The 19662-nt window shown below is 49.3% G+C and overlaps 1 protein-coding gene across 3 annotated transcripts in view; it reads right to left on the bottom strand.

Annotated features, from left to right (window-relative positions):
• Nucleotides 1-1690: 1690 nt before the first annotated feature.
• The window catches only part of LYPD6 (LY6/PLAUR domain containing 6), a 56563-nt gene continuing 38591 nt past the window's right edge, over nt 1691-19662 (bottom strand). For 2 of the 3 annotated variants that reach the window (XM_064154818.1, XM_064154825.1), the window contains exons 2-5: nt 8552-8762; nt 7194-7292; nt 5219-5349; nt 1691-3068 (exon numbers count right to left, since the gene is read on the bottom strand). In XM_064154818.1, the coding sequence (XP_064010888.1) occupies nt 2886-3068; nt 5219-5349; nt 7194-7292; nt 8552-8720 (582 nt within the window). In that variant the 5' untranslated portion in view covers nt 8721-8762 and the 3' untranslated portion in view covers nt 1691-2885. The remainder of the gene's footprint in view (nt 3069-5218; nt 5350-7193; nt 7293-8551; nt 8763-19662) is intronic. The other variant, XM_064154833.1, reaches the window with a different exon arrangement.

Below are 19662 nucleotides of genomic sequence, written 5' to 3'. Positions count from 1 at the left end.
TTTTCTCCAGTCTGAATCTCCTTTGTTTAACTCAAACCATCACCCCTTGTCCTGTCACAGCAAGCCTTGCACAAAAGTCTGTCCCCAGCTTTCTGCTTGGCCTCTTCAAACACTGCAAGGCCACCACAAAGTCCCCATGGAGCCTTCTCTTCTCCAGGTTGAACAAGCCCAACTCTCTCAGCCTGGCCTCACAGCAGAGCCCTTCCAGCCCTGCCAGCATTGCTGTGGCCTCCTCTGGCACTACTCTACCAGCTCCATGCTGTGCTGAGGACTCCAGAGCTGGCCCCAGCACTGCAGGTGAGGTCTCAGCAGAACACAGCAGAGGGGCAGAATCCTCTCTTTGCCCCTGCTGGCTTCTAAAGGACATCCTGAGTGAGGTCATGGAGCCTTTCCTCAACAATAAGGCCACAAACCTCAAGACAGCACTTTGGATGTTCAGACCTGCAGGCTTCTGACCATTAATGTTACCCAGCAGGGATGCTGTGGGATGAAGGCTTGTCAGTACCTCTAGGAGCCCTTCACAAAGCATTGGGGTTCCAGCTTTGGTTTCCTTCACCTGCTTTTCACTGTCTTAAGTCACCAAAACACAAACAGCACTTTCAGAGCCCAGGGCATGCTGTAACCTGGTGGATCACAGGATGTTAAAAGGTTGAACAGGACCTCCAGAGATCATAGAATCAGAGAATGGTTTAAGTTGGAAGAGACCTCAAAGCTCATCCAGTTCCAAGCCCCTGCCATAGGCAGGGACAGCTCCCACTAGAACAGGTCACATCAAGTCTGACTCCTCCATCAGAGCAGCACCAAGTTACCTTGGAGCACAAGGAGCCAAAAATCATCTCAGAAAGGCAAAAAATTGCTGACTGTGGTGGATTAAAATAATAATCATATATTAAACCAAAAAATAATCCACCCCCTCCCCCAAAACTTGACTCTTCAAAGTCCATGAGATGCTGTTTTCATTACTGACCCTGCAAAACAAAGTTGCTTTGTTTCCATGCACAATGCAAACATCACACACACCTACAAATATCTGTCTGATGATGATTTCTCCACTTCAGTCTCACCCACTTGCAAAACAACCATGGTTTGGGGGTTTTTTTTGCCCCTCTTAGCCTCTGGCTCTTGGAAGCTCTTGGAAGTGCTTCAGATCCTCCTCAATGTAGAAAAATAAATACTGCATCCCTGATTTCCCCAGCCAAAGAAGCAACAGAGGCTCACCAAGGCACAGCTGGGGGCTGCTAGAAGGCCACACTCCAAAGTGGAAGTTGAGTAGCCACAGAATGCCAGATTGGAAGGGACCCCAAGGGTCATCTGGGCAGAAGTTAGTCAGGATGAATTCTCAAGCTGTAGGGCTGGGTGCAACCAGAAAAAAACATCTAGAGCTCCAAAGCACCAGGAGCCAGTTAGGCACCAGCATCTCAGCATGGACACACACCAGCTCTGCAGGCACCAGCATCTCAGCATGGACGCACACCAGCATCTCAGCATGGACCCTCACCAGCTCTAGGTACCAGCACCTCAACACAGAATCATAGAATCAATCAGGTTGGAAGAGACCTCCAAGCTCAGCCAGCCCAACCTAGCACCCAGCCCTGGCCAATCAACCAGACCATGGCACTAAGTGCCTCATCCAGGCTTGGCTTCAACACCTCCAGGCACAGCAACTCCACCACCTCCCTGGGCAGCCCATTCCAATGCCAATCACTCTCTCTGACAACAACTTCCTCCTAACATCCAGCCTAGACCTCCCCCACCACAACTTGAGACTGTGTCCCCTTCTTCTGTTGCTGCTTGCCTGGCAGAAGAGCCCAACCCCATCTGGTTACAGCCTCCCTTCAGGGAGCTGCAGACAGCAATGACTGCCCTGAGCCTCCTCTTCTCCAGGCTAAACCACCCCCAGCTCTCTCAGCCCATAGGGTTTGTGTTCCAGGCCCCTCACTAGCCTTGCTGCCCTTCTCTGGACACCCTCCAGCTTTGCAGCTACCAGCACCTCAACATGGACAGCTTTGTAGGTACCAGCACCTCAACATGGACAGCTTTGTAGGCACCAGCACCTCAACTTGGACACCCCCCCCATCTCTCCCCAGAGCCCTTCCTCCTCCCAGCTGAAGGTCTCTTCTCACACTCGAGGAGCAGAGCTGGCAGAGCTGTTCTGGTTCAGTTTACAGCACAGCACTGTTCACACCATGCCACTTTGACTCTTCATGCTGCCAGCAGACAGCCTCATCGGGCCTGATCCAAGCTGCTGCTGCTCCTTTGGTCTCATCCCTTCCAGCTATTGCTGTGCTCTCCAAGAAGAGCAGGAGATGTGGAGAGACTGCAAGGACATCCTGAGTCTCTTCTTATTTCCCACATGCTCTCAAAGCAGGTTAAGGAGGCTCTGCAGTTAGTGCTGTGCCGAGCTACAAGAAGAAAGGTTCAGCTGAGTGCTACCAGCAGCTGGCAGTGACAGAGCACTTTTAAACAGCATTTCTTCACAGACAAAAGACAGACATGGAAGAAAAGGGAGTTCATTGCTCTGCCCTGTGGATCCTTGCATGAGTTCCTTCAAAGAGCAGAAGAGGAACGTGTGATGGTTTCACCTCTCTTCAACTATAGAAGCTGCTCCCAGCCATGGATTCATTGCCCTCAGCCATGGATTCACTGCCCTCACCCATGGATTCATTGCCCTCAGCCATGGATTGTGGGGACGTTTTGCATGAGTTCCTTCAGGAAAAAAACAGGAGACAACACATGGGAGGGTTTCACCCCCTTCAACTACATCTACACCCAGGCTCCCTTCTTCATCACCAGCACAAACTGAGAAGGAGAAGCCCAAATCTCCCCGAGGCAGCTCCGTGGGGGTGAGGTTGAAGGTTCACGCAGATGTTCTGGCCCAGCTGTTCTCAGCTGTCTGTGAGCCAGTGCTGTGACATCAAGGCCAGCCAGAGACACGCTGTGGTCAGCAGGATGGGATGTGAGAGTCTCTGTGTTTTGTTGAGGGGGGAGAGGGTTGTGAACACGGCGTCCGTTGTGTTCCTCGGCAGCGGCAAGTTGCAGATGCTTCCTTCGCAGCAGGAGGTGCAGATCTGAAAGAAAAGGGGTTCTGGGCTTAAAACAAAACCAATCCAAACCCCAATCCTGCTGAGCAAAGGTGGGTTCTGACCTTCAAAAGAACACCAACAGCAATCCCACTGAATAAAGGTGGGTTCTAACCATTGAAAAGCACCAAGCTCACTGCCTAAAGAAGGCTCCTAACCTTAAACCCCAAGCTCACTGAATAAAGGCAGGTTCTAACCATCAAAAAGCACCAATCTCACTTGAATAAAGATGGGTTCTAACTTTAAGTCCCAATCTCACTGAATAAAGAAGGGTTCTAACCTTAAACCCCAAGCTCACTGAATAAAGGCAGGTTCTAACCATCAAAAAGCCCCAATCTCACTTGAATAAAGAAGGGTTCTAACCTTAAACCCCAAGCTCACTGGGTAAAGATGAATTCTGATCATCAAAAAGCACCAATCTCACTTGAATAAAGATGGGTTCTGACCTTAAACCCCAAGCTCACTGAATAAAGGCAGGTTCTAACCATCAAAACCTCCCAGTCTCACTGGATAGATGGGTTCTGACCTTAAACCCCAATCTCACTGAATAAAGATGGGTTCTGACCTTAAACCCCAAGCTCACTGAATAAAGATGGGTTCTGATCATCAAAAAGCCCCAATCTCACTGAATAAGAAGGCTTCTAACCTTAAACCCCCATTTCACTGAATAAAGACAGGTTCTAACCATCAAAATCTCCCAGTCTCACTGGATAGATGGGTTCTGTCCTTAAACCCCAATCTCACTGAATAAAGATGAGTTCTGACCATCAAAAAGCACCAATCTCACTTGAATAAAGATGGGTTCTAACTTTAAGCCCCAATCTCACTGAATGAAGAAGGCTTCTAACCTTAAACCCCAAGCTCACTGGGTAAAGATGGATTCTGATCATCAAAAAGCACCAATCTCACTTGAATAAAGATGGGTTCTGACCTTAAACCCCAAGATCACTGAATAAAGATGGGTTCTGACCTTAAACTCCCAATCTCACTGAATAAAGATGGGTTCTGATCTTAAACCCCATATTTCACTGAACAAAGATGGGTTCTAACCATCAAAAAAGCCCCAGTCTAACTGAATAAAGATGGGGTCTAACCATAAGCCCCAATCTCACTGGATAAAGATGGGTTCTAACCTTAAACTCCAATCTCACTGGCTAAAGATGGGCTCTAACCTTAAAAAAGAAATCACAGAATCAGAGTATGTCAGGGGCTGGAAGGGTCCCCTAAAGCTCAGCCAGTCCAACCCCCCTGCCAGAGCAGCAGCACCTAGAGCAGGTCACACAGCAACACATCTTTAATATCTCCAGAGAGGGAGATTCCACAACCCCCCTGGGCAGCCTGTTCCAGGGCTCTGTCACTCTCACAGGTTAAAAATCCCTCCTCGTGTTTCCATGGAACTTCCTATGCCTCAGCTTGCACCCAGTGCCCCTTGTGCTGTCACTGGCATCACCCAGCAGAGCCTGGCTCCAGCCTCCTGCCACTCACCCTGCACATCTTTATCACCATTGATGAGGTCTCCCCTCAGGCTCCTCCTCTCCAAGCCCCAGCTCCTCAGTCTCTCCTTGTAACAAAAATGTTCCATTCCTTTTGTCATCTTTGTGGCTCTGTGCTGGACTCTCTCAAGCAGTTCTATGACCCTCTTGAATTGGAGGGTCCAGAACTGAACACAGCACTCCAGATGCAGCCTCAACAGGGCAGAGGGGCAGAAAATTCTCTCCCCTCTCAGGCAACCAGCAATAGAAGAAGGGGACACAGTCTCAAGCTGTGCCAGGGGAGGTCTAGGCTGGATGTTAGGAGGAAGTTGTTGGCAGAGAGAGTGATTGGCATTGGAATGGGCTGCCCAGGGAGGTGGTGGAGTCACCATCCTTGGAGGTGTTCAAGCAAAGACTGGATGAGGTACTTAGTGCCATGGTCTAGCTGACTGGCCAGGGCTGGGTGCTAGGTTGGACTGGCTGAGCTTGGAGGTCTCTTCCAACCTGCTTGATTCTATGCTTCTATTCTATGATCTACCATCCCACACCCATTCTAATACACCCCAGAACGGCATTGACCTTCTTGGCTTGTCAAACCTCTGGTGGAGGGCAGAAGGATGCTGCTGACATTTCAGAAGAGAAGAAGGCTTTTCCCCCTCCCCATACCTTGTACTCCTCGTGCTTTACATAGGTGCAGCCTGTGGACAGGCAGTCCTCTAGGGGCACGCAGCGCTTGGTGACGGACACGCTCTCGCCAGTAGCTTTCATCATGTGTTGGCTGAAGCAGTACCTGGTATCTAGAAAGACAGGGAAGAAAAATATCTTCAGCTGTCAAATATCTTTATCTGTGTCCAGTTCTGGGCCCCCCCAGTTCAAGAGGGACATAGAGCAGCTTGAGAGAGTCCAGTGCAAAGTTGCAATGGTGATAGAGGGAATGGAAGATCTCTGTTGTGAGGAGAGAGTGAGGAGCTGGAGCTGTGCTGCTGGGAGAAGAGGAGACTGAGAGGTGACCTTATCCATGTTGATAAAGATATGGAGGGTGAGTGTCAGGAGGCTGGGGCCAGGCTCTGCTGGGTGATGCCCAGTGACAGCACAAGGGGCACAGGGTGGAAGCTGAGGCATAGGAAGTTCCATGTGAACATGAGGAGGATTTTTCCCTGTGAGGGTGACAGAGCCCTGGAGCAGGCTGCCCAGGGGGGTGTGTCTTCCTCTTTGGTTGTTTAGCCTGGAGAAGAGGAGGCTCAGGGGGGACCTCATTGCTGTCTACAACTATCTGAAGGGAGGTGGTGGCTAGGTAGGGTTGGGCTCTTCTCCCAGGCAAGCAGCAGCAGAAGAAGGGGACATAGTCTCAAGTTGTGCCATGAGAAGTACAGGCTGGATGTTAGGAGGAAGTTGTTGGCAGAGAGAGTGATTGGCATTGGAATGGGCTGCCCAGGGAGGTGGTGGAATCATCATCCCTGGAGGTGTTGAAGCCAAGCCTGGATGAGGCACTTAGAGCCATGGTCTGGTTGTTTGGCCAGGGCTGGGTGCTAGGTTGGGCTGGCTGAGCTTGGAGGTCTCTTCCAACCTGGCTGATTCTATGATTCTATGTGTTCCTGTGTGACCTGCTCTAGGTGATGCTGCTCTGGCAGAGGGGTTGGACTGGTTGAGCTTTGGAGGTCCCTTCCAGCCCCTCTGTGATTCTGTTAAATCTGAGCTTGGAGACAGCCTTAAAATAGCAAGAAATAGATGTTTAGCAACAGCCAAGGGAGGCTGCCAGCAGAACATGTTGTTCATCAGGCAATAAAGCCCTCCAGAGGTCTGTCCTATCTTTGACCTGCTCTTACCTCGAGAGTGCTATCTACAGCAAGCAGACTGTGCTTATCACCAGAGGCTGGAGGCTCCTGGTGTGCTGCCTTCCCTCAAACTGCCCTCCAAACGGCTGCAAAATGCAGCTTCTTATGGGTTTTCCCCAGATTTTCCTGCTGCAAGGGGTAAAGCTCACAGGTTTTACTCCAAGGGGAGCACTCTGCATAATGGCTTTGAGCTTCTGCCAGTGAGAGATCTTCTGGTGGGCTGTCAGTAATTAAAGGGGGCCTTGAAGAAAGCTTGGGATGGATGTTTTAGCAGTGTGGAGAGCAGCCCTGTGGAGAGAGACCTGGGGGTGCTGGTGGAGAACATCCATGGCACAGCAATGTGCCCTTGTGGCCAAGAAGGCCAAGGGGGTCCTGGGGTGCATTAAGCACAGTGTGTCCAGCAGATCAAGGGAGGTTCTCCTGCCCCTCTACTCTGCCCTGGGCTTGTGCCACGGAGGGGGGTAGGGAACTGAACAAAGCAACTGGTCCTGTCTCAGCAGCAAGAGCAAGAGAAACACAACCCTTAAATCCACATCAGCCTGGTTTAATTTCCAGCTGAGCTAGAGGAGTACAGGGAGGAGATGAAAGACCTCAACTTCATCCATCCAAAGAGACAGAAAAGCTTAAAGGATTACTCCTATCACTTACACATCTCTCTTGTCGAGGAGAGGCTTACGAGGAGGGGGGAGAGCAGCAACCACCAGCACCCGAGAAGGCTTTGGGAACAACGGGAGCTGAGTGGGGAGGACAGGGGAGGGTCGTGGTGAGGTGGGGATAAGCTAAACACTAAGCTTGCAGCTGGTTACCTCTTGGACAGTAGACATCCGGAGCCCATCGGTTGCACTCGTAATTATCTGCTGCCTTCTCGCAGGTGAAGCACTTGAATCCGTGAGGATACGGCGTGGCTGGAAGGAAGAGGCAACAGGCAGGTGAAGCAAGCCAGGTAATCCCCCTCTGCCCTGCTCCTGGGAGGCACACAGAGACATCTGTTCTCTGCAGGCACGTCTGTCGACAAGGCTACCTCTCAGCTGCGCCCTGACATGTAAAGAACTCTCCAGCAACAGCAGTGGGGAAGTGGTTGTGACCTTTGCTCTGCACATGTAGAGTCAGAGAACCAGGCAGGGTTGGAAGGGACCACAAGGAGCAGCCAGTTCCAACCCCCCTGCCATGCCCAGGGACACCCTACCCTAGAGCAGGCTGCCCACAGCCTCAGCCAGCCTGGCCTGAAACACCTCCAGCCATGGAGCCTCAACCACCTCCCTGGCAACCCATTCCAGGCTCTCACCACTATCATACTGAAGAACTTCTTCCTAACATCCAGTCTGAATCTACCCATTTCCAGCTTGGTTCCATTCCTCCCACTCCTGTCACTCCCTGACAGCCTAAGAAGTCCCTCCCCAGCCTTCTTGTAGCCCCCTTCAGATATTGAAAGACCACAATAAGGTCACCTGGGAGCCTTCTCCTCTCCAGACTGAACAGCCCCAACTCCCTCAGTGTCTCCTCATAGCAGAGCAGCTCCAGCCCTGTGCTCACCCTTGTGGCCCTGAAAGGAAGTTGAGTGAGGTGAGGCTTGGGTTCTTCTCTCTAGTATCAGGTGAGAGGAAATGGCCTAAATTGTGCCAGGGGAGCTTTAGATTGGAGATGAGGAACAACTTCTTTGCAGCAAGAGTGGTCAGTTGGGGCAAGCTGTGTGGCCATGGAGCTTGCTCTCATTGCCAGAGAGCTTACTGAGGAACAGAAAACATGGACCAGAAAGCTCCTGACATGCTCTGCAGCTGCCTGTAACTCTGTCTGTACTCTAATCCTTTGGGAATCATAGAACCACAGAACCAAGCAGGTTGGAAGAGACCTCCAAGCTCATCCAGTCCAACCTGGCATCCAGCCCTAGCCAAACAACCAGACCATGGCACTAAGTGCTTCATGCACAAGTTGCTTCAACACCTTTAGGGACAGCGACTTCACCACCTCCCCGGGCAGCCCATTCCAATGCCAATCACTCTCTCTGCCAACAACTTCCTCCTCACATCCAGCCTACGAAGCAGCAGCCTGGTTTTACATCAGCTTGCTCCTATGAGTTGCCTGGATGTTAATGTACTCCTCGCTCAGCTCTCCCTTCCACTCTGCCACTCCTGCTGCCTTGGCACAGCTTCTGCCTGGTCCTTACCCCCTGGCCGCGGCCGCCTGTGGCTTTGCAGCCCTTGTGAGGGAGGCTTACTGGAGGGGTGGAGGTAGACGATGTCCTTCACAGTGAAGTCCCTTGGCTGCACGGCTGGCAGGCAGCTGCCCAGCAGGCTCAGCAGCAGCGCCCATGCCAGCGTGGGCTGCGAGGCCATCGCCGGCCGAGGACGTCCTCATGCGGCGGCCCAAGAGCTCACCTGGGTGATAGAAGAGGACAAAGGAGAGAGCAGGAAACAAGTGAGGAGCTCAGCCACCAGAAGCCCAACCCCACCCGGCCCATGCTGAACCTTCAGGTTGGAGTGGATGAGATTTTGAGGTCGCTTTTAGCCCCTGACATGCTTTGATTCCACCTCCGGGCAGGGTGACCTACAGGAGTAGGTCACAGAATCAGAGAACGGTGAGGGTTGGAAGGGACCTCTGAGATCATCCAGTCCAAATGCCCTGCTAAACCAGGGGCACCCACAGCAGCTTGCCCAGCAGCACAATGCCCAGCTGGGGTTTTCAATCTATCCAGAGAAAGAGTCTCCACAACCTCTCTGAGCAGCCTGCTCCAGGGCTCCAGCATCCTCACACCAAACAAGTTTCTTCTCATCTCCAGATGGAACCTTCTGGCTTCTAGTTTGTGCCTGCTGCCCCTTGTCCTGTCACTGGGCATTGCTGACAACAGTCTGGCCCCAGCCTCTTGCCCCCCATCTTTTAGCTGCTGTAGAGCTGCAGCTGAGCATTGTGTCCTTGTGGCCAAGAGGGCCAAAGGGATCCTGGGGTGCATTAAGCAGAGTGTGTCCAGCAGATGAAGGGAGGTTCTCTTCCCCCTCTACTCTGCCCTGATAAGACCCCATCTTGAGCACTTCAGTATTGGGCTCCCCAGTCTAAGAGGGACAGGGATCTGCTGGAGAGAGTCCAGCAGAGGGCCATGAGGATGATGAGGGTTCTGGAGCACTGCCTGATGAGGAGAGGCTGAGGGACCTGAGGCTGTTTGGTCTGGAGAAGACTGAGGGGGATCTAATAAATGTCTATAAATATCTGAGGGCTGGGGGTCAGAGGTGGGGGGACACCTCACACTAGATCAGTCTGTCAGCCTGGCCTTAAAGAGCTCCAGGGATGAGGCTTCTACCATCTCCTTGAGCAACCCATTCCAGCCTCTCACCACCCTCATGCTGAACAACTTCTTCCTAACACCCAGTCTGAATCTACCCATTTCCAGCTTTGTTCCATTCCCTCTCCCAGTCCAATCACTACCTGACAGCCTAAAAAGTCCCTCCCCAGCTTTCCCATAGCCCCCTTCAGATACTGAAAGGCCACAATAAGGTCACCTCGGAGCCTTCTCCTCTCCACACTGAACAGCCCCAACTCTTTCAGTCTGTCCTCATAGGAGAGCAGCTCCAGCCCTCTGAGCATCCTCATGGTCTTTGCAGTTTGAAATTAGAGGTGAGGAGATTTTGGTTGGATGTCAGGAACAAGTTCTGGATCATCAAGGTAGTGGAGCAGGTTGCCCAGGGAGGTGGTTGAGGGCTCCATCCCAGGAGATATTCAAGGTGAGGCTGGACAGGGCTCTGAGCAACCTGATCTAGTGGAGGATATCCCTGCTGACTGTAGAGGGGGTTGGACTGGATGACCTTTGGAGGTCCCTTCCAACCCAACCCATTCTGTGACACACTGCTGAACCAGGCAGGAGCCAGTGGTTACCCCTGGCTGCCGATATCCATCCAGAGCACACGAGGATGGGAGTTTATTTTCCACCCAGGCTGACCAAGAGATCTGCACCACCCAGATATTTGCTCGGTGCCTTTGATAGTATGGTTGTTATTATTATTAATGAATAAATCAAATTTGATGGCTTGCTTTAGTTCTTGTTTTTTCCCAGGAAAGATGTTCCAGGGATGAGGATGTAACCTTCCACCTCTGGTTCCAAATATTTTTGCTTGCATCACAGTGGCCACCAGCAGATTGTCCTTATCATAGGCTCACAGGATCACAGGATGTTAGGGGTTGGAAGGGACCCAAGTTGATCTTTGAGTCCAAGCCCCCTGCCAGAGCAGGACAATAATACCTAACACAGATCACAGAGGAACACAGCCAGACAGGCATGGAAAGGCTCCACAGAAGGAGACTCCACAACCTCTCTGGGCAGCCTGTGCCAGTGCTCTGGGACCCTTACAGGAAAGAAGTTCCCCCTTGTGTTGAGGTGGGACCTCTTTTGCTGCAACTTACACCCATTGCTCCTTGTCCCATCCCAGAGAGCAGTGAGCAGAGCCTGTCCCCCACTCCTGGCAGCCTTCAGGTACTTATAAACATTGATCAAATCCCCTCTCAGTCTTCTCTTCTCCAGACCAAACAGCCCCAGGTCCCTCAGCCTCTCCTCATTAGGCAGTGCTCCAGACCCCTCATCATCCTCACAGCCCTCTGCTGGACTCTCTCCAGCACATCCCAGTCCCTCTTAAACTGGGGAGCCCAAAACTGAAGGCAGTACTCAAGATGAGGTCTCAGCAGGGCAGAGTAGAGGGGGAGGAGAAGCTCCCTTGATTTGCTGGACACACTCTGCTTAATACACCCCAGGACCCCAGTGGCCTTCTTGGCCACAAGGGCACATTGCTGTGCCATGGATGCTCTCCACCAGCACCCCCAGGTCCCTCTGCACAGGGCTGCTCTCCAGCAGATCACCTCCCAGCCTATACTGGTGCAGTTTGTTATTCCTCCCCATGTGCAGGACTCTGCACTTATCCTTGGCTCTTATCTCAAAGCAGCCCTTTTTTCATTAAAATAGTGTGAAACCCATCAAAATAATGAGGGGAAACAGATAACACAAAGCACATTAAAACTGTTGCTTTAACCTTAGGAAGGGAGGAAATGCCAATTTCCATTGGGTTGACTCCAGAGATGCCTATCAGCCAAGGGGGAAAATGAGAGCCTGACTAGAAAGAGAAATAAACCAAACCTCTCCCAGCCACACTGAAGATGAAAGAAATGGGAACTCTGTGGGGGGCTGGAGGAATGGGTTTAAACTGGTAGAGGGGAGATTGAAACTGGATGTTAGGAAGAAGTTGTTTGCAGTGAGGGTGGTGAGACACTGGAACAGGTTGCCCAGGGAGGTTGTGGATGCTCTGGTGGAGTTGCTGATGTGCTTGCCAGTGAGGGTGGTGAGACACTGGCACAGGTTGCCCAGGGAGGTGGTGGAGGACAGAAGCACAGAATGTGATCTTTGATCACATTCTGTGCTTCTGTCCTCCACCACCTCCCTGCAGATGCTCAAGGCCAGGTTGGATGAGACCTTGAGCAATCTGTTCTAGCGGGAGGTGTCCCTGCCTATGTCAGGGGGTTGGAACTGGATGATCTTTGAGGTCCCTTCCAACCTAATCCATTCTGTGGGGTTTTTCCCACTGCTTATTGCTGTTGGCTTGGCTACCAGAGTCCTCAGCCTCTGCTTGCAGCCCAGACATGGGGAGACATTTTTGCTTCCCTTGTGAATTAACTTGTGTGCTCTGCAGACGTCGCGGCACAGCCTGTGCAGCGAGCTAACAGAGCATGGCACGGCCAGGTCCTAGCTGGACACAGGACTGGGGGGTAGGGGGAATCGTCACATGGTATTTAGATCATGCAGCCTTGTTTGGAAAGGGGCCTGGGCACTGACACAGAAATCCCAGTTAACTCAATCTTTCCAGCTTCCCCAGCACCTTTCAGCTGGAAAGGCATCCCCATCCCCTCGCTGCAGCGGGATGACTTCCTTCCTGCCCTTTGCCCCGACACGCCGCTGTGGAAATGAACCATTGAAGTCCCCAGGCAGCAGCCCAGTTGCCCATTTGTCAGGTCTCATTAGGCTGGGGACATGTCATCCTCGCTGGCACCAGTGCTGGGGACAAAGGAAGGTCTCTGTCCTCCAAGGAAGTCCTCGAGTAGAGGCACTGATGACTGTCAAACCTCCGCTTGTTGTTGGAGGTGACGGTTATCTGTGAGGATGTATCTGTCCCTTCTGTCCCTCTCACAAGCTCAGCAGATACCTGCCAGCTGCCTCTGACTGAAGGCCATGGTGTGAGCATCTATCTGTCCCTTCTGTCCCTCTCACAAGCTCAGCAGATACCTGCCAGCTGCCTTTGACTGAAGGCCATGGTGTGAGCATCTATCTGTCCTTTCTGTCTCTCTCACAAGCTCAGCAGATACCTGCTAGCTGCCTTTGACTGAAGGCCATGCTGTGAGCATCTATCTATCCTTTCTGTCCCTCTTACAAGCTCAGAAGATACCTGCTAGCTGCCTTTGACTGAAGGCCATGCTGTGAGCATCTATCTGTCCCTTCTGTCCCTCTCACAAGCTCAGAAGATACCTTCCAGCTGCCTTTGACTGAAGGCCATGCTGTGAGCATCTATCTGTCCTTTCTGTCTCTCTCACAAGCTCAGAAGATACCTGCTAGCTGCCTTTGACTGAAGGCCATGCTGTGAGCATCTATCTGTCCCTTCTGTCCCTCTCACAAGCTCAGAAGATACCTTCCAGCTGCCTTTGACTGAAGGCCATGCTGTGAGCATCTATCTGTCCCTTCTGTCCCTCTCACAAGCTCAGCAGATACCTGCTAGCTGCCTTTGACTGAAGGCCATGCTGTGAGCATCTATCTGTCCCTTCTGTCCCTCTCACAAGCTCAGAAGATACCTTCCAGCTGCCTTTGACTGAAGGCCATGCTGTGAGCATCTATCTGTCCCTTCTGTCCCTCTCACAAGCTCAGCAGATACCTGCTAGCTGCCTTTGACTGAAGGCCATGCTGTGAGCATCTATCTATCCTTTCTGTCCCTCTCACAAGCTCAGCAGATACCTGCCAGCTGCCTTTGACTGAAGGCCATGCTGTGAGCATCTATCTATCCTTTCTGTCCCTCTCACAAGCTCAGCAGATACCTGCCAGCTGCCTTTGACTGAAGGCCATGCTGTGAGGATCATAGTATGGTTTAGGTTGGAAGGGACCTCAAAGATCATCCAGTTCCAACCCCCTGACATAGGCAGGGACAGCTCCCACTAGGAGTGGTTGCTTAAGGCCTCATCCAACCTGGCCTTGAACACCTCCAGGGAGGTTGTGGAGGACAGAAGCACAGAATGTGATCAAAGATCACATTCAAAGGAGTCAACCTTCAGGGGGGTTGGAAGGGACCCCTGGAGATCATCCAGTCCAGCCCCCTCAGCCAGAGCAGGATCACCAAGAGCAGGCTGCACAGGATGGCATCCAGGCTGGCTGTGAATGACTCCAGAGATGGAAACTTCACCACTTCTCTGAGCAGCCTGTTCCAGTTCTCCACCACCCTCAACATAAAAAAGTTCCTCCTCATGTTTAGATGTGACTCTCTGTGGTCAAGTTTGTGCCCATTAACTCTTGTCCTGTGCACTGAAAACAGACTGGTCCCATCCTCCTGACGCCGACCCTCTAAGTATTCACAGAAGCACAGAATTAATCAGGTTGGAAAAGACCTCTAAGATCATTGAGTCCAACCTATCACCTAACCCTTCTAATTAACTAACCCATGGCACTAAGTGCCTCATCCAGCCTCCTCTTAAATACCTGCAGGGATGGTGACTCCACCACCTCCCCGGGCAGCCCAATCCAATAAGCACTGAGCTGATGCCACCTTTTGGTTCTTATCAGAGGCATCAAAGTTGAACAGAACAGTCATGGAATCATTTTGGTTGGAAAAGACTTTTAAGATCACCCAGTCCAACCACCAACCCAACACCCCCATGGCCATTAAACCATGGCCCAAAGCACCATGGCCACAGGTTTCTTGACCACCTCCAGGGATGGTGACTCCATCACCTTCCCGGGCAGCCCAATCCAATAAGCACTGAGTTGATGCCACCTTTTGGTTCTTATCAGAGGCATCAAAGTTGAACAGAACAGTCATAGAATCGTTTTGGTTGGAAAAGACTTTAAAGATCACCCAGTCCAACCACCAACCCAACACCCCCATGGCCATTAAACCATAGCCCAAAGCACCATGGCCACAGGTTTCCCGACTGCCTCCAGGGACGGTGACTCCACCACCTCCCTGGGCAGCCCAATCCAATAAGCACTGAGTTGATGCCACCTTTTGGTTCTTATCAGAGGCATCAAAGTTGAACAGAACAGTCATGGAATCGTTTTGGTTGGAAAAGACTTTAAAGATCACCCAGTCCAACCACCAACCCAACACCCCCATGGCCATTAAACCATAGCCCAAAGCACCATGGCCACAGGTTTCCCGACTGCCTCTAGGGACGGTGACTCCACCACCTCCCTGGGCAGCCCAATCCAATAAGCACTGAGTTGATGCCACCTTTTGGGTCCTATAGAGGCATCAGAAAAAAGTTGAACAGAACAGTCATAGAATCATTTTAGTTGGAAAAGACTTTAAAGATCACCCAGTCCAACCACCAACCCAACACCCCCATGGCCATTAAACCATGGCCCAAAGCACCATGGCCACAGGTTTCTTGACCACCTCCAGGGATGGTGACTCCATCACCTTCCCGGGCAGCCCAATCCAATAAGCACTGAGTTGATGCCACCTTTTGGTTCTTATCAGAGGCATCAAAGTTGAACAGAACAGTCATAGAATCGTTTTGGTTGGAAAAGACTTTAAAGATCACCCAGTCCAACCACCAACCCAACACCCCCATGGCCATTAAACCATAGCCCAAAGCACCATGGCCACAGGTTTCCCGACTGCCTCCAGGGACGGTGACTCCACCACCTCCCTGGGCAGCCCAATCCAATAAGCACTGAGTTGATGCCACCTTTTGGTTCTTATCAGAGGCATCAAAGTTGAACAGAACAGTCATGGAATCGTTTTGGTTGGAAAAGACTTTAAAGATCACCCAGTCCAACCACCAACCCAACACCCCCATGGCCATTAAACCATAGCCCAAAGCACCATGGCCACAGGTTTCCCGACTGCCTCTAGGGACGGTGACTCCACCACCTCCCTGGGCAGCCCAATCCAATAAGCACTGAGTTGATGCCACCTTTTGGGTCCTACAGAGGCATCAGAAAAAAGTTGAACAGAACAGTCATAGAATCATTTTAGTTGGAAAAGACTTTAAAGATCACCCAGTCCAACCACCAACCCAACACCCCCATGGCCATTAAACCATGGCCCAAGGTGCCATGGCCACAGGTTTCTTGACCGCCCCCAGGGATGGTGACTCCATCACCTTCCCGGGCAGCCCAATCCAATAAGCACTGAGCTGATGCCACCTTTTGGTTCTTATCAGAGGCATCAAAGTTGAACAGAACAGTCATGGAATCATTTTGGTTGGAAAAGACTTTTAAGATCACCCAGTCCAACCACCAACCTAACACCCCTATGGCCATTAAACCATGGCCCAAAGCACCATGGCCACAGGTTTCCCGACTGCCTCCAGGGACGGTGACTCCACCACCTCCCTGGGCAGCCCAATCCAATAAGCACTGAGTTGATGCCACCTTTTGGTTCTCATCAGAGGCATCAAAGTTGAACAGAACAGTCATGGAATCATTTTGGTTGGAAAAGACTTTTAAGATCACCCAGTCCAACCACCAACCTAACACCCCTATGGCCATTAAACCATGGCCCAATGTGCCATGGCCACAGGTTTCTTGACCGCCTCCATGGATGGTGACTCCACCACCACCCTGGGCAGTCCAATGCAATATGCACTGAGCTGATGCCGCCTTTTGGGTCCTACAGAGGCATCAGAAAAAAGTTGAACATAACAGTCATAGAATCATTTTGGTTGGAAAAGACTTTAAAGATCACCCAGTCCAACCACCAACCTAACACCCCCATGGCCATTAAACCATGGCCCAAAGCACCATGGCCACAGGTTTCCCGACCGCCGCCAGGGATGGTGACTCCATCACCTTCCCGGGCAGCCCAATCCAATAAGCACTGAGCTGATGCCAGCTTTTGGTTCTCATCAGAGGCATCAAAGTTGAACAGAACAGTCATGGAATCGTTTTGGTTGGAAAAGACTTTAAAGATCACCCAGTCCAACCACCAACCTAACATTCCCAAGGCCATTAAACCATAGCCCAAAGCGCCACGGCCACAGGTTTCCCGACCGCCTCCAGGGACGGTGACTCCACCACCTCTCTGGGCAGCCTGTTCCAGTCTCCGACCACACTTTGGAATTCATCTTCCAACCCAACTCCTTTCCACTTGCCCTTCAGTGAATCTTCTTTGTGCCTGGGCCCTGGGAATGGTTGCATTTAGGTTAACCTCCTGCTCGCTTAGGGTGTAGCGAAGCGCACGCAACGTCTGCCGGAGGAACCTCTGGCGGCGAGCGGCTTCGCCCCCCTTCTCCTCAGTGACAGCACCGCAGACTAATTAAACAAGCAAACACAATTAGTGCCCACATTAGTGCCAGCAATGTGGACGATCTAATCGCCTTGCTGCTAATTACAAAGCCTGTCGTTCATTGAGCTAAAAGCCCCCAGCCCAGGGAAGCAAAGGGGGGGACAATATGTTCCCTTCTCGCGCCCTCGTTCCCTCGGATGCAGCTTAATCCCTAATGAGATGCAGTTTAGGAGGCTCACACTTTGCTTCTGCTTGCAACCTGAGTTAACTTCGGAGTTTTCTTGAGTCTGATCAGTTAAAGTTGAACTTTTTTGTGTGTGTGTGTGTGTTGTTTTTTGAACTGATCTTAGGTTCTGTCACAAACAACTCAAACTTTTTATGAGTCGTAGCTAAATGTTGCTGCCATCCATGCATGCAGTATCACAGTATCACAGTATCATCAGGGTTGGAAGAGACCTCACAGATCATCAAGTCCAACCCTTTACCACAGAGCTCAAGGCTAGACCATGACACCAAGTGCCACGTCCAACCTTGCCTTGAGCTGCCCCAGGGACGGCGACTCCACCACCTCCCCGGGCAGCCCATTCCAGTGTCCAAGGATAAACACAGAGGGGAGAGCCACTTGGATGGATTTCACTTGGGTCTTTTTGGATGCTTAGTGTTTGGTGTAAATGACAGGGTAGGGGTGGGTGGGTAGGAAATCAGCTTAAAAAGCAGGCAGGCTGTGAGGTGGGGATGAGAAAAGGCAACTTAGGTAAATTAGTTGTTGAGTTAGGTGAAATAGAATCAAAATCAAGCAGGTTGGAAGAGACCTCCAAGCTCAGCCAGTCCAACCTAGCACCCAGCCCTACCCAGCCAACTCGACCGTGGCACTAAGTGACTCATCCAGGCTTTGCTTCAACACCTCCAGGGATGGCAGATTAAAACTAGATATCAAACAGATTATGTTTGGATTAAAACTAAAAAGCAGGCTAAAACCATAAGGATTGAGAGATAAAATAGGTTAAAATTAGATATAAAATAGCTTAAACTTAGTTGTCAAATGGATTAGATACTAAAAAGCAGGCAAGCCATGAGGGTTTGGATGAGAAAATGCAACTTGTGTATATTAATTGGCAAATCAGAGAGCATTTAGACATAAAATAGGTTAAAATTAGATATAAAATGGCTTAAACTCAGGTATCAAATAGATTAGATACTAAAAAGCAGGCAAGCCATGAGGGTTTGGATGAGAAAATGCAACTTCTGTATATTAATTGGCAAATCAGAGAGCATTTAGACATAAAATAGGTTAAAATTAGATATAAAATAGCTTAAATTTAGGTATCAAATAGATTAGATACTAAAAAGCAGGCAAGCCATGAGGGTTTAGATGAGAAAATGCAACTTGTGTAAATTAACTTGCAAATTAGATAGCATTTAGACATAAAATAGGTTAAAATTAGATATAAAATAGCTTAAACTTAGGTATCAAATAGATTAGATACTAAAAAGCAGGCAAGCCATGAGGGTTTGGATGAGAAAATGCAACTTGTGTATATTAATTGGCAAATCAGAGAGCATTTAGACATAAAATAGGTAAAAATTAGATATAAAATGGCTTAAACTCAGGTATCAAATAGATTAGATACTAAAAAGCAGCTAAGCCATGAGAGTTTGGATGAGAAAATGCAACTTGTGTATATTAATTGGCAAATCAGAGAGCATTTAGACATAAAATAGGTTAACATTAGATATAAAATAGCTTAAATTTAGGTGTCAAATAGATTAGATACTAAAAAGCAGCTAAGCCATGAGGGTGTGGATGAGAAAATGCAACTTGTGTAAATTAACTTGCAAATTAGATAGCATTTGGGCATAAAATTAGATATCAGATAGATTAAGTATCAAATAGATTAGATACTTAAAAGCAGCTAAGCCATGAGGGTTTGTAGGAGAAAAAGCAACTTCTGTATCTTAATAGGCAAATTAGATAGCATTTAAGCACAAAATAGGTTGAAATTAGATCTAAAACAGCTTGAAATTAGGTATCAAATAGATTGGACACTAAAAAGCAGGCAAACCATGAGGGTTTGGATGAGAAAAATGCAACTTCTAGAACTTAATTGGCAAATTAAAGTTAAAATACATGAAAATTAGGTGTAACATAGTCTGAAATTAGGTCTAAAATAGATTGAAGTTAGATATAAGGGATTTAAGTCAGGTTTAAATAGATTGAAGTTAGATGCAAGATAGATTTAAGTCAGTTTCTAAATAGATTGAAGTTAGATGTAAGGGATTTAATTCACTTCTAAAATAGATTGAAGTTAGATACAAGATAGATTTAAGTCAGTCTAAAATAGATTGAAGTTAGATACAAGATAGATTTAAGTCAGTCTAAAATAGATTGAAGTCAGATACAAGATGGATTTAAGTCAGTCTAAAATAGATTGAAGTTAGATGCAAGATAGATTTGAGTCAGGTCTAAAACAGATTGAAGTTAGATGTAAGGGATTTAAGTTAGGTCTAAAATAGATTGAAGTTAGATATAAGGGGTTTAAGTCAGGTCTAAATAGACTGAATTTAGATACAAGCTAGATTGAAGTCAGGTCTAAAACATACTGAAGTTAGATGTAAGCTAGATTGAAGTTAGATGTAAGGGATTTAAGTCACTTCTTAAATAGATTGAAGTTAGATACAAGATAGATTTAAGTCAGTCTAAAATAGATTGAAGTTAGATGCAAGATAGATTTAAGTCAGGTCTAAAATAGATTGAAGTTAGATGCAAGATAGATTTAAGTCAGTTCTAAAATAGATTAAAGTTAGATTATAAAGG

Source organism: Pogoniulus pusillus, chromosome 2 (assembly GCF_015220805.1).
Source record: "Pogoniulus pusillus isolate bPogPus1 chromosome 2, bPogPus1.pri, whole genome shotgun sequence".
Taxonomy (NCBI): domain Eukaryota; kingdom Metazoa; phylum Chordata; class Aves; order Piciformes; family Lybiidae; genus Pogoniulus; species Pogoniulus pusillus.
Note: the sequence above shows the minus strand (reverse complement) of the source record. Positions and strands in the feature narration are given on the sequence as shown.